The sequence below is a fragment of the Nicrophorus vespilloides genome, unplaced genomic scaffold (genome assembly GCF_001412225.1).
Source record: "Nicrophorus vespilloides isolate i.1.1-1 unplaced genomic scaffold, Nicve_v1.0, whole genome shotgun sequence".
Taxonomy (NCBI): Eukaryota; Metazoa; Arthropoda; class Insecta; order Coleoptera; family Silphidae; genus Nicrophorus; species Nicrophorus vespilloides.
The window spans coordinates 23,126-36,355 of NW_017098610.1; the positions used below are offsets into that span (position 1 = coordinate 23,126).

The 13,230-nt window shown below is 37.1% G+C and overlaps 1 protein-coding gene across 5 annotated transcripts; it reads right to left on the bottom strand.

Annotated features, from left to right (window-relative positions):
* Positions 1 to 130: 130 nt before the first annotated feature.
* LOC108562904 (focal adhesion kinase 1) lies at positions 131 to 12,610 on the bottom strand. Of its 5 annotated transcripts, none has more exons than XM_017921405.1 (16): positions 12,489 to 12,610; positions 11,543 to 11,832; positions 5,588 to 5,717; positions 5,205 to 5,528; positions 4,506 to 5,151; positions 4,380 to 4,415; positions 4,170 to 4,289; positions 3,923 to 4,105; positions 3,456 to 3,866; positions 3,189 to 3,393; positions 2,974 to 3,101; positions 2,123 to 2,913; positions 1,540 to 1,686; positions 1,178 to 1,474; positions 783 to 1,114; positions 131 to 723 (listed from the first exon to the last, which is right to left on the bottom strand). In XM_017921405.1, exons 2-16 carry the CDS (start codon positions 11,773 to 11,775, stop codon positions 402 to 404), a joined length of 4,305 nt encoding a protein of 1,434 aa, XP_017776894.1. In that variant the 5' UTR covers positions 11,776 to 11,832; positions 12,489 to 12,610; the 3' UTR covers positions 131 to 401. The 5 variants fall into 5 exon arrangements, with proteins under 5 accessions (XP_017776894.1, XP_017776898.1, XP_017776897.1 ...); XM_017921409.1 differs by having other exon boundaries at positions 1,178 to 1,477; positions 2,765 to 2,913; positions 12,489 to 12,609; XM_017921408.1 differs by having other exon boundaries at positions 1,178 to 1,477; positions 2,753 to 2,913; positions 12,489 to 12,609.
* Between the last annotated feature and the right edge of the window lie 620 nt (positions 12,611 to 13,230).

Genomic DNA, 13,230 nt, shown 5'->3' on the forward strand with positions numbered 1-13,230 from the left:
AATAGTAAAAAAAAAAACAAATATAAACAAACAAAATAAAAATGTCATTAAAACGCAGTCTTGAATAGTGTGTATATAATAAATGCATTTCCTTTTTTTTTAATAATTTTCTTGTAAACACGATACTCAGCAATAAATACTTTAAAGCAATAAATAAAGATTATAAAAAAAGGGGAGCTGCTGATGTGGTTTTACTTACAGAAAAATAATAGAAAAGAAAAGAAAGTAGCACACAGACACTCTTTTAAAAGAAACAAAAAAAAAACTCGTCCTTTTTCATCGTCATCCCCATCGTCTAAATGTATCACTCGCCTCCCTTCGCGATTCCTCTTCATTTTGGTTGCTTGCTTGCTCGTAAACGAAACAAAATGATATGATAATAATAAAACAAATTATTTAAACTAACTATCGACAATTTGACTTGAACTAATATTCGAGGAGCCCGGCGTCGCCGTACTGGATGAGACGTTCTGGGAATAAACGGGAAATTGGACGAACGTGCAGGAGACGGGATCGGGCAGTTGCTGGGCGATGTCCGGGTCCAACAGCTGCTGCTGCGGTGGAGGAGGTCCCATTTCCTGTATCTCTTGCAGCATCTGCTGCGGCTCCGGATTCTGGAATAGGTAGGGGCTAACGTGCGGATGTCTGATTCGAATGGCGTCCACCACATCCAAGAGATTTTTAGAGTCCATGGCGAGAACATGCGCAGCACCCAACATTCCCCTACAAACATAATACAATTATCAAACTAAGGATAGTTGCTAAGCTACGCAAAACTTTACTTTCTGTACTCTGCATCCAAAGTGGTAGTGCTGTATTGCTGAGCAAGTTTCATGGTGTTCACCAACTCGCTCATGTCTTTCGAGAGGACTTTGTGTGCCATCTCGACTTCCTTGTGCACGGAAGCGGGAAACAGAGTGACTATTTCATCGACGCTCGCCAGAAGGGCCCTCAGATCCAGTCCAACTTTCCTAACAAGATCCAAATACTTCTCGGCCCTGGCTTGCTGAACCCCTTGCGACAATGCCATCACAGCCTTTACGACCAGCGTAGTGGAATCGTATACTTTATCGTTAGATCTATCCAAGTCCGCAGTTCTGTTCGGTTCGGGTTTCTGAAAGATTACAATAAACGTTAATTTATAAATATCAATGAAATAGTTTATATTTATATTTACTTTGGATTTTTCAGATTCGCTGTCTCCGCTATCAGATCCATGACCAGAGGGACACCAGTCGTTCCTTGCCGTTAAGGTCATGGTGCTGGTAATACTATTTGCTGGAGAATGGCTTTTGCTGCTGCACTGGGACTCAGCGCTGCTTTGCATCCCGTTTCCGCTCAATGACATACTAGCCATGCTTCCTGACAGATACGATGTGGAATTCGAATAGGTGGTCGACAAAGGACTAGTCGGCACGGAAACCTCGTTACTCATGACTTCTGTCGATTCGGGAGGTATCACACTGAGACGCTTCTTCTAAGGATAACAGCCTTGGTCAACGCAAATTAATTTATATTATATGTACAAATTTTCCTCACCAAATTGATCTCGGATTCAGCCAACCATCTAGAATCCTCTTCAGACTCCTTCTGCTGCTGCTTGAGACGCTCCAACAGTTGATAATTGAAGTCCGGTTTCTTCTCTAGCAACTGATCACCGTAGATTGAATGCTGAGACGATGTGGGCTATAAAGAATTATCGTATTGTAGTAAAGTCGGTTGATTTCGGTTGTTACCAAACCAATGTTAATTTTACAAGATAAATTAAGAGTTGAGAAGAAAAAGAAAACCGAATGCGGTCTATTTTTTCTTCTAGTCTCTTCAAATACGAACAAATTAAAATCACAAATTGATTAGAACAGATATTTTTAAATACAAAAATAAAAGTTAAAACTCAAATGAAATTGAAAAATAATATAAAGGTTGCGACTCGTGGTGAGGGCTGGTATTGTTGGAAGAACAACATGCGGCATGCCAAATTGTAACAAAGTAAAAATAATTATAAAGATTTTGTGCAGAAATTGGTTAAATAACGAAAATAACGAAAAATAATAAATTAAATAGACACACATAAATCACAAGCAATTTGTTTTGTATAAAATTTCGATTGCATGCTGCCAACCTGTATCGCGCCCTCAGTAAATTTGCTAAAATCAGCCTTCTGCTGATAGTAGGGCTGCTTATGAGCACAGCTCTTGACATCGGCGCCGCCGAAATCGTAAATGCTTTCCTCCACCTGCTTGTTATCGGTGAAAGTATAAACGGTGGGCTCAGGATGGTAGTTTGAAATCAGCTCTGGTCCGAGAGGACTGTAAGTCTTCCTCTCCAGAGACCCGATACTCATGTTCCTCTCCAAGGAGCCCACCTTCATGCCACCAGCACCGCAGCCGCTGCCACCGCGCTCCAGGGATCCCAGTTTCGGACTGAACATCCCCTTATCTAAGCTGTTACTGTTTATTAGGTGCGCATTTCGTTCGAGCGAGTTCATTTTCGGCGACTGGGACTTCTCTTTCGGCTTCCGTTCCAGAGAGCCCATTTGGGGCGTCGCGGCGCCGCCGGTGGTGCTGCTGGTGCGGGACGGTGTCCGCTCCAACGTACCGATTTTCTGTTTCATTTGAGTTTCGGGTATTTCTGGGGAATAGTGGTGCGGTACTTCGGGATCGAGACGGTGGAGTTTTTCCACAGGAATGGGAATAGTCTTGAGGGTCGGTTGTTCGGGTACGGAATCTTTAGGATCGAAATCAACGGCTACCGTGTTAAATACCGATGCGGGTGTCGTGTACGCAGCCGGAGACAGACCTCGCGTCTCATTTTCCTTCATCAGGTGAGCTAAGACCTCCGGATTCTGGGCCACTATATACGTCTGCGGACCTGTGCTAGCATTCAACGACGCCAATGATGAAGAGTCGACACCTAAGAATAAACAGCATATAACACCCTTCTTCAAGTCCAAATCCAAGAAATTCAGCTTACCTTGCATTGGATATCTAGACGGCTTCGGTGGTGCATCATCTACGTAATTCCACGATAAACCTGCGGTCCTCCTCTTATCACGATTCAATGTTTGTTGTGCTGCTGTCTTCTCCTCATACATAATTTCCCTAAAACAATTATAATGTTACAAAAACATTCTATTCAAATTTAAGTGAATGCATTAATTATGACTATTAATGAATTGAAGGACTTACTGCAAAAGTTCCTTGATTTCCTTAAACATTGGCCTTTTACTGGGTTCATAGCTCCAGCAAAGCGACATCAAAGAGTAAAGTCTTGGTGGACAGTTCGGTGGCAAGGCAAGTCGCTCGCCGTTTTCAATCTTATTGATAACATCGTTGTTTTTCACGCCTTGGAATGGTTTCACTCCCAGCATCAGAACCTCCCACATGCACACGCCTGTAATCAGATAAACATTAGTAAACTTGCGTTGTTAGTATTGATTCGTTGGTCATAATTACCGAACATCCAAACATCACTGGCCGTTGTAAACCGCCTAAAATTAATACTTTCGGGGCTCATCCACTTGATGGGAAGCTTGCCCTTAGATGCCTTGTAATAGCTCTGGTCGTCGCCCATTGATCTGGACAAACCAAAGTCCGCCAGTTTTACGCAACTCGGCGAACTAACCAGAACATTTCTAGCCGCTATATCTCTATGTACATATTTCTTAGATTCTAAATAACTTAAAGCTGTAGATAACTGGAATGTGTATAGTAACAATGTGTCTAACTCTAAACGGGATTTGTTGTTTTGCAGATAAGCGCGCAGTTCGCCAAGCTTGGCCAATTCCATTACAATCCAAACCGGAGATTCGGAACAGACGCCTATGAGCTTGATAATGTGCGGATGGTCGAACTTTTGCATTATATCTGAAAGCAGTTTTCATTAAACTTTGAAACATATGTCTAGATATGTTATAACATACAGGCCTCCTCGAGGAACTTTTCCGTTGTGGCAAGATCCGCATCACCCTTGCAGGTTTTCACGGCTACAGGAATCGGCGTTCCTTCCTTGCATTCGTAATGGCCTTTGTGGACGTCTCCAAATTGACCCTCGCCCAAAACGGAAACCAATTTAATGTGGCTACGAACCAACTCATAATTCCTTGCTACAATATAGAAACAACAAAATATTTACAAGACGATCATGAAAATTGCTCATAAAGATCATACTTGCTGGAGTTGAATAATCCCCCTCTTCATCCACTATCTCAGCGTAGTCCTCTGAAAGCATGGTACCGTGCAAATTATCTATCTGATTTTTGGATACCTTATGCTTTGAAGCATGCGAATCTAATAATAAAAAGAAACAATAAGATAATATAATAAAAGTATTGAAAACACAGGAAAATAAATTTATAGTAATTTTAGACGTTGACTAACCTTTACAAGGGCATGGAAATTGTTTCCAAATAGTAGCTTGTAATTAAGAAAACAAAAGAAAAGAAACGCACTTAGATGGTATTTTTTTTAAATATATAATTTAAATGTTGAATTATCTCAGCTTACCTTTTCTGGTCCAAATGGATGTTTGCGATCCGGAATGTAATCGGCAGTAACCATCGATCAAATCTGCGATACTCTCGGCGATTTCGATACTGGGGCAAGTGATGAAGAAGATTTCGTGGGTGCCGGCGACACGAAGCTGCAGCGTCGCCTTGCTGTGTTTATCACAGTCGCTGACTAGGGTTTGGATGGCTTGGATGTTGCTGAAGGCTGCCACGTTCGTGGTCGTGGAGTTCAGTGCTTGAACGGTCGTGTAAGAGATGCCGATGCCCGGTCCGATCACCAGCTCGACGGGCACATGCCAACTGTTTCCGAGTTCAACTTTGAAGCGCTCCTGATCGAAGTTGAAATACATGCGGAGGATGTCGAAGAACTTGAACATGCAGTCAACCTCTGACAGCTGGCTGAACTTTTTGAAATGCGTCTGGATGCTCTTACGAAGAGACTTCGGCTTCATGCCCTCAAGTATATGACGAGGAATAAACTTGTTCATACCCTCTTCGCGCTCCAGGTACTCCAGATTCGATTTCTTGTCGAGGGCGTGCTGCGGCATGTCCTTGAAGAAGTTGCGAATTTCCAAGCAGCAAAGCTGTACGGCAACATCGGAATCGATGTTCAGGTGGCTTGCATTCAAATAATCGCTTCGCACCTAAAACAAATACGTGTATTTGACAAGAATAAATGTTTGCTGCATTCATTTACCTGATCGAAGTAAAAAGAGAATGTTATGCGGTCTTTCTCGTATAGGGTGTGGAGATTTGTAGGAAGATATCGTAGACGCAACTCGAAACGCCACTCGTTCATTGGATGCTTCTTGAGAAATCTGTCCTGCACTTGGTACATGGTGGTGTCCTGGTGCAACCAGAACATCTCACCAGTCGAAGTGTGGAGAAGTCTCATTGCGTACAGCCCTTTGTAATATCTATCTCCCGTTGAGAGACGATCTGTGACTAGTGATATTATGCCTTTAATGTCGATAGCATCTCCATACTTGACGATGTTAAAGCCACCGTTAGGCAAATGAACCTGCAAGTAAAATGTATTAGCTTATAAAACTTTTGTAAGCAACAATATCGAAGATTCACCTTCAGCGTGGCTTTATCCGCTTGCGCAGGACTATGCTGAGGAGACTTCTTCGGACTGTCCATGTTGGACCTGAACGGCACGCACCGCACAGGAGAGCTACTGCTCACGGGGGCCGAAGGAGGAACATCACTGCAAATGAATTACACACATTTTAATTTGAATATTCCGTACAGGTGAAACGGTTGTAAAACGTTGCAAGAATTTGTCCTTGCGCGATTCGTTTCCTTACTACAATAAATTCTGATCAATCTATCCTATAATAACCTTCCACTTTACTACTATACATACACCTATCATATACTTTCTATTCGTTCTCTCATATTCACAAACAATACGATCAATTCCCACCAATCTATACTAGACGCGGCGTCTACACCCAAAAAGATGCACTACTATTTTTGGAAACTGGTCTTTTATTTTTAGATACATTACGTAGCCATAAATTAACCACGAAGCCGATTCCACCAGAAATATATCTACATATATTTTGTTTTTAAATACGTACTTAATACAGTTATTTTGCTGAACTATTAAACCTAATTGATTTACGACAGGACCAGAGGGAAGACAGTTACTTTCAGCAATTACGTAAATCAATTTCATAATATACTGGAAGGTCGCGCATTGCATTTGCAGACCTGTTTCCCACATCACAGCAAAATAAACAATTACTTCCATAGTTGCATCATCAAAATCGACGAGGTTCTAATTTACGATTATTGTAAAATCAAAAACATCACTCAAACATTTTTCTAAAAATCAAAACTTTGTTGAACATAAACTTTAATAAAAAAAAAACATAAAGTTTATAATAATTTTATTGCGATGAATTGCGCATTAATTATTTAAAACTAAAATGATTAAATATAGATATGATAACATTATTGTAAGTAATTATTAATCATAAGTAGAATAACTTCAAGTTAAAGATATAAATATTTCTTATTTTATATGAATCATTGTTTATAAATAAATTCTCATTAAAATTACATATTTTAACTAAAGCAAACATTGAATATGCTGCTAACCGCGTGTAGTGTAGTAGATTTGTCCAAGTGAACGTTCTGCATTCATGATTGGCCATATCGCATGTTGATTGCCTTGTAGATGTGGATGAGGAAACCGACATAACTGTATCCTCTTTGTTCCCCGCAAAGATTCGCGTATATTTCCGTGTATTTTTTTTTTGTAATGCATTTAGCCGCGGCACAAATTCATTTTGGATGTATTTTTAAACGCATCCAAGGTGCACGAACTCGCCGCTTCCGATGCCCCAAGAGACGTTCAAAAGTATAAATAAAAAGTGTAATATTGTCCTAAACTCTTCAAGTATAAGAATGAATGTATCCTGATTTGTCAATCATCGTGGTAATATATTTAATATTTATTCGTGTTTAAATATATGTAAATTTGTTAATTAATTCACGAGTAAAAGAAACAAGTTGTAATTAGTTTCTTCACTGAATTTGCGAGTTGCTAGAGATGCATTTGCATAATACCCGAAAGTATAATTTCTGCTCCAGTGGGAAATACCAATAGAACACAAAAATAAACCAGTTTCCTCGTTCGCTCCCATTCACTGGTTTCGCGCTGTAATTAATTAATTAACGCAGCAATCCCGAACTCTCTCATAACCATAACTATCACCATCCTCGATTGAAGAACAATAAGACTGCCCGTTTTCCATTAATTTACATTTTTTTTTACAAAAGGCGAATGCAAAGACAACAACTGCTGACGTTGCTCACGATATATACACTTTTTTCAATAGCCCATTGTTTGTTAATTCCTTCTTTCTGGACCCATCACAATTGTTTCACCATCCATCGAACAACCTAAATATCTGATCACAGTCGCCTGCAGATAGCTTCAATTATATAAGACAAATAATGCCGACACTTCGATTTTACACCCCGCCGCGCTATTTCAATAATAATAATAATTCCGACTTTTAAATAGAATTCTCCATTAAGCGTTTCCCATCGGCCTCTTTCTTCTAAATGCGCTGGCCCCGCGCCAACTCTTCTACACCAAAACGCATTTGCATCCAGAATCCAAGAATAATTTCCTCAACGTTGCTCTAAAATATACACGGATTCAAAAGTCACAACTTATTGTTTGTAATCCATACTTATTCACGACACATAATCATATACTATGTAAACTTACACACTTGATATATGGAAGCTATGTGAAGAAAGTAGTTGAAACTAAAAAGTACTAGACATCAATAATACTAAATATTTCAAACCATTCTTGTTCATTCAAATTTCAGTTTCCAGAATAAAATAATGTTATATAAATAGAAACACTTATTAATACACTACCATGTTTATGGTTGATAACGGATAACTGAACTTCAAAGATAAGTGTTTATTTAATAAATACTTATCGTTCATAGTTGCATTGTTATAGATTAATACAATAATAATAAAATTTGTTCAAATCAAAGTCAAAGGTGGGAATGTTCTCTTGATTTATTCAATTCACCAAAGATATTAAATTATAACACTGAATTATACGTTTAATTCATTCCATGTGTTACTCGATTATTTCTTAACTGTACAAAATTTTGCGAGAAGTAGTGTTATTAAAAACTGTGAAAAAGTATAATTTCAAAAATAAAACATGCAACTTCGTGTCTTATTATTTTAGGAGTAAACGTGGCTTACATGAAGATAATGCAAATTTATAACAAAATATTGTTAATAATTAGTGTCACATTTTAATAAAATTGAAACATAAATTAAATATATTTGTTAGAAGTTTGATTTTATTAAATTTGAAACTCGTCAAACAACGTACTTCAATATTGAATGCAAATGACATGGTGAAAATGAAAAAAAAGATGTAGGCTTGAATGTGAGTGATGTCACTCTGTTGTGTTTCTAACGAACATCGTCGCTCACACCAGCACTATTTAATTACAACTGGTTAAGTGTGTGCTTGCAGTTTTCACATTCTCCATTTCTCCTGTTCCAATAGGAAAATTCCGAGAAGAACCATAATTAAAGTAAAGAATCAAGTCGTAAGCTCACAGGCTAATTTTCTTTTTGATGAGATAGAAGGCACGATTTGAAATGCTCTAATTTTAATGATCATAGCAAACTCTATGTATATGTGAAGTACATCAATACTTTTACTGAAACCGGACTAATCGAGAACTTTAATAAATAGCATTAAAATTGCTATATACCTAAAATTAATTAAAATCAGAAGTTTATTTTCAATAACATATCTGATTTATAATGAAATTCATTAAATGTATGCATGTCATCAAGTATATATTAAAATGATTAAGATGTGTTAGATTTTGAGATTATCGCTTGAAATATCTTTAAAAAAAATGAACACATAATATTAATATAATTTATTAAATTGAGTTTGACCTTTCCGAGTCGAACGTAATTAAATTTAATATTTCATTTCTTCAGATTTATCTTTCGTCTGGTAGTCGATAATTGCCGCAATCATAAGAAACTTGTTATCGAATCAAGCAAATTTACAATATTCATCGTTTAATTAATACCGAACGGCGTGCAATTGATTTTCATTGTCTAATAATAAAGTGTTTAAAGAGTCATTTGGACGTTCAGTCACGTTCCTTCATTTGTTTATTTAGTTGTGTCTGGATTGCGAAAATTGGCAATTGGAAAGTACGAAAACCTTTTGTTGGAAATAGGGAGTGGCGGTATAATAAAGAGATTCCGCGATCCGAGGAAACATTAATTGAAGAGCGTTTGGGTGCTATGTTTTTGTGTGAATATGTCGGTGGATGTATGGAGATAATCGAATGCGAGATTGGATGGAATATGACCGTTAAACGGGAGTTGAAAGAGAGACGGAGAAGAGACTCTGCATGTTTGCAGTGTGTGTGTGAGTGTGGCGTGTGGGCATGACAGACGGCCTTTAGTGAATCGTGAGATTCCCAACCTTCAGAAAACTCAATCTCACTCGGATCGCCATTACACATATATTTATATACGAGTGGATGTGTTTTAATAGGTAATAGGTTACCACCGTATCCACCTTTCCACGGAACGCTGCACATTTCCAACCAGTTTTATTGATTAAGTAAAAAATAAAAACAATATATAAAAACAAGCATATACACAAGGATGACACTGGTAGTGTTCAATAAGTGGACAAAGGAAATAGCTAATAGAATTCCCTATTACCATGCATTATTCATAAATATGTAGATGCGATGGGAGAGAAATATGGGAGTTCACGAACAACACTCGAAAACCACGACGGGCGGAAATTCTTGATGAGAAAATTAATTTTTAATACATGATTCATTACCTGAACGCTTTCAAAGACAATAGCCTGCTTCCTACTCTCAGCACAATTATATTAATTAATTTATCTTAATTAAGAGTAAATAAAGTAAATGTTTTTTTTTTGGCATTGTAATCAATTCATTATTAAACGAGAAACCTGAATGGCGCCAACCTAATCATTATATTTTGAGATAAGAAAACAAATCGGTCGTAAAGATAACCAGATTAAATATTAAATAAATTTGTGTATTTTCATCCTCAGATAAACTTTTAATGTTAAAGTTATGTTCAAACATAAACGTATTGGTGATCCGTCAACCTTAAGCTTCTAATTCTGAGACTCAAAATAAATCATAAAAAAAAAGTTGTATTAGGATGCGTTAATAATAAAATGCTTTTTATGTTCCCAGTAGACCTCGTTATATCGAATTAAAAAAGCGTTAAACGAGGTCTTACTGTATATTATCAATTTATTAATTATGTTAGCTAATATAGAATAGTTGATAAATATTGGTTAGTACGATTTTAAGAAGATAAACTAAACTAAAAAATAATTTGTTGTATTATAATTATAATAATTATTTTATCAAATATATAATAAATGGATTATTAGGAATTACATTTTTTTTTTGAGAAAAAAGTGATCATCATAATTTGCACGAAAAAAATAAATACTGAAAATTCACAATATGATAAAGAAAGAAAATGAAATTACCACAATAAGCCTCAAAAATGATTAATAGTTCTCTTTTTGTGGTATAAACATGTTTATCCAATGTATTGTCTGTCATACATATTGTTTAATTTTTGTTAATTATTACCTCAAATTAGTAGACATAAGTAAATATTATCTGAAAATATATACTTTTTTTTTTAAGAAAAATATGTTTTCTTTATATACTTACATCAAGCACAAATTTTTCAATATTCTAGATTTCAATAAAAATCTACAAAATGTTTCTTTTTTATATCATTTCCATTTAATTATACGAATAATTAAAATACATTAATTAAAATAGAATCAAACGTAAAACAATGTTTCACAAATAAATAGATATGATGCAAAACATTTATTGTATTGTAATTAATTTGAAAGATAAATATTCTATTTCACTAATTTACTATTATTATTTTAATTTCACGCTAAACGCGAATTCCCATTAATCGCGTCCAATTCCCAAAAAGCATTGTTTAACGTGAATCACGTCGTATCAATTCAGTTGAGCAACTTTCGATAATAATATGAAAATTTTCAATTTGTGATTCACTTAGCAAAATTAATTCCGAATAAACTCTTCGGATGATTCAAATTTGCAATGTTTGTAAATGAATTCCTCATCTTTGTTTGTGGAAAGTCCAGAATCAAATCAGGACAACTTTGATGTTTATATCAATAATGTGAATGCAAACATATAATTATTTAGCTTTTATCGATAATATTTGTATAACTTACTCATTAAATCTGGTAATTGATTGCCGCCGGTTTCTAAACCGAGCGCGCTCTTGTTTCTGGTAAATTAAGATATGGAATCTGATTGGGACTAATTCGGTTTTGGAATTAGTGGACCGTTTTACGACGGATATAAAAGTTCTACTAGCAGAGTAGTAAAGAGATCAAACAGGATGGAGAGTGGTCGTAAAAACCAATCTTTTTTCTTTGAAGAAAGTTACCTGTAGGACTTGGGCCGCGGTTTGTGGAACTTCCAAGTGTTGCTCGGCACTTGGCTGCTTCGTACGTAGGTTTGCTGCTCCTGTCCTAGAGCGCACAGGAGACTCCTGGGTCTCAAATTTATCTGCACGGGGTTGGTTTTGTTCGGGGGTAGCGGCGGCAGCGGTGCCGATTTCCTCGCACAATTCGTCGACCCGCCGACCGCCAAACTCGCCCTCTTTATCAACTCCAACATGTCACAACATAACACGGTGCATCACCAGAATCACCATCATCACTTCAAAACAAAGCTCTGCAAATTCCGCAGCGATTAATAAACGTTTATTATTATTGTCGTGACTAAATCGTTTTCCGATTGCATAAGATTCTGACGGCCCACGCCGTTTCCATTTGAATATTCAAATCCTGTTCGATAATAATTTTCTCTCCGAGATCACCGTTCATCTGGGTCAACGCCGAAATGGACGTCGAATAATTAAAATTCTTATGAGAAAAAAAAAATATGAGATAAATTATATATATACAAATTTCGCGCGTTTCTCTCTGATAAACCCAAATCCAATTATCACTCACTTATCAGAGCTCACTTTCGTACATCTCTCTACAATTTTTCAATTTCGATTTGAGGCACCAATTAATACGTATCCTAATTAGACAAAATCTCCGATGTAAACAGTTTCAGCGCTAATTGCCGCCTTTCGCAAACCCATCAAACTCCAATCGCGCTAATTGCTTTGAATCAAAAGTAAAAACTCTTTCACATCAAGAACGAACGATCCTGTTTCTTGCCTCAACATTCCTATTTACAGTTATTCCGCTCTAATTTGCATCTCTTAAGAACAATGATTCTCACGTCATAATTAAAACTGAGGATGGCTCTAATTGAACCATCGCATCCAGCGATACGGCAAGTCGTAAATCTTATGCAATCACACGGAAACAACAAACCTATTAGGATGAATGCACACTGTTTGTTTTTGAAATTCCCCGCTGCTCGTGTAAACTGTACGATGATTGTCTGTATCGAGTTAGACAAAACGCGTGGTGCTCGAGGCCGCGGACAGTCAACAACTGAATAAAAGTGAAATTTTCACGTGGTATTCGTGCCCACAGCTCTTCCACTCTCAACGGCAAGCTAATAATCTCTTGTGGTTTTTCGGTGAGAAGCACATGCACCTCCGGTACGAAGACAATCCAATGGACAACTACAATCCCAATCCAACGACTATGCCTGCCTGCTGCATCCTATCTCTCGCAATCTTATCGCCCATTCCCAGAATCACCATTGTCCTTTATTATCGGGTTTTGCTAATATGCAATTTCTTGATTATCAAACGACAATTATTAGAATACAATTCAGTTAAATTTTACTTTGCGCTTCCAAAGATTTTCTAAATGACTCGCGACTAATGAAGTAATTACGATTTTTTTTTAATTAGATTTTCGGCGCTTTCCGTATGTCGTTTCTTCAGGCTATATTCGAGATGACACATGGGCCTTAACCTAGGAAAACGACGGACATTTCACATACTTTACAGCTAATCGAATTGGTCGCCGTTATGAAAATCGCCTCTCGAGATTCGTATCTTCGATAATTAATCATCTACTGTTATGAGGTATGCGCTTGGCGATAGAGGTGACTCCAAGTGGAATTAGGTTGAGGGCTCGGTTATATCATTAATAATCAATA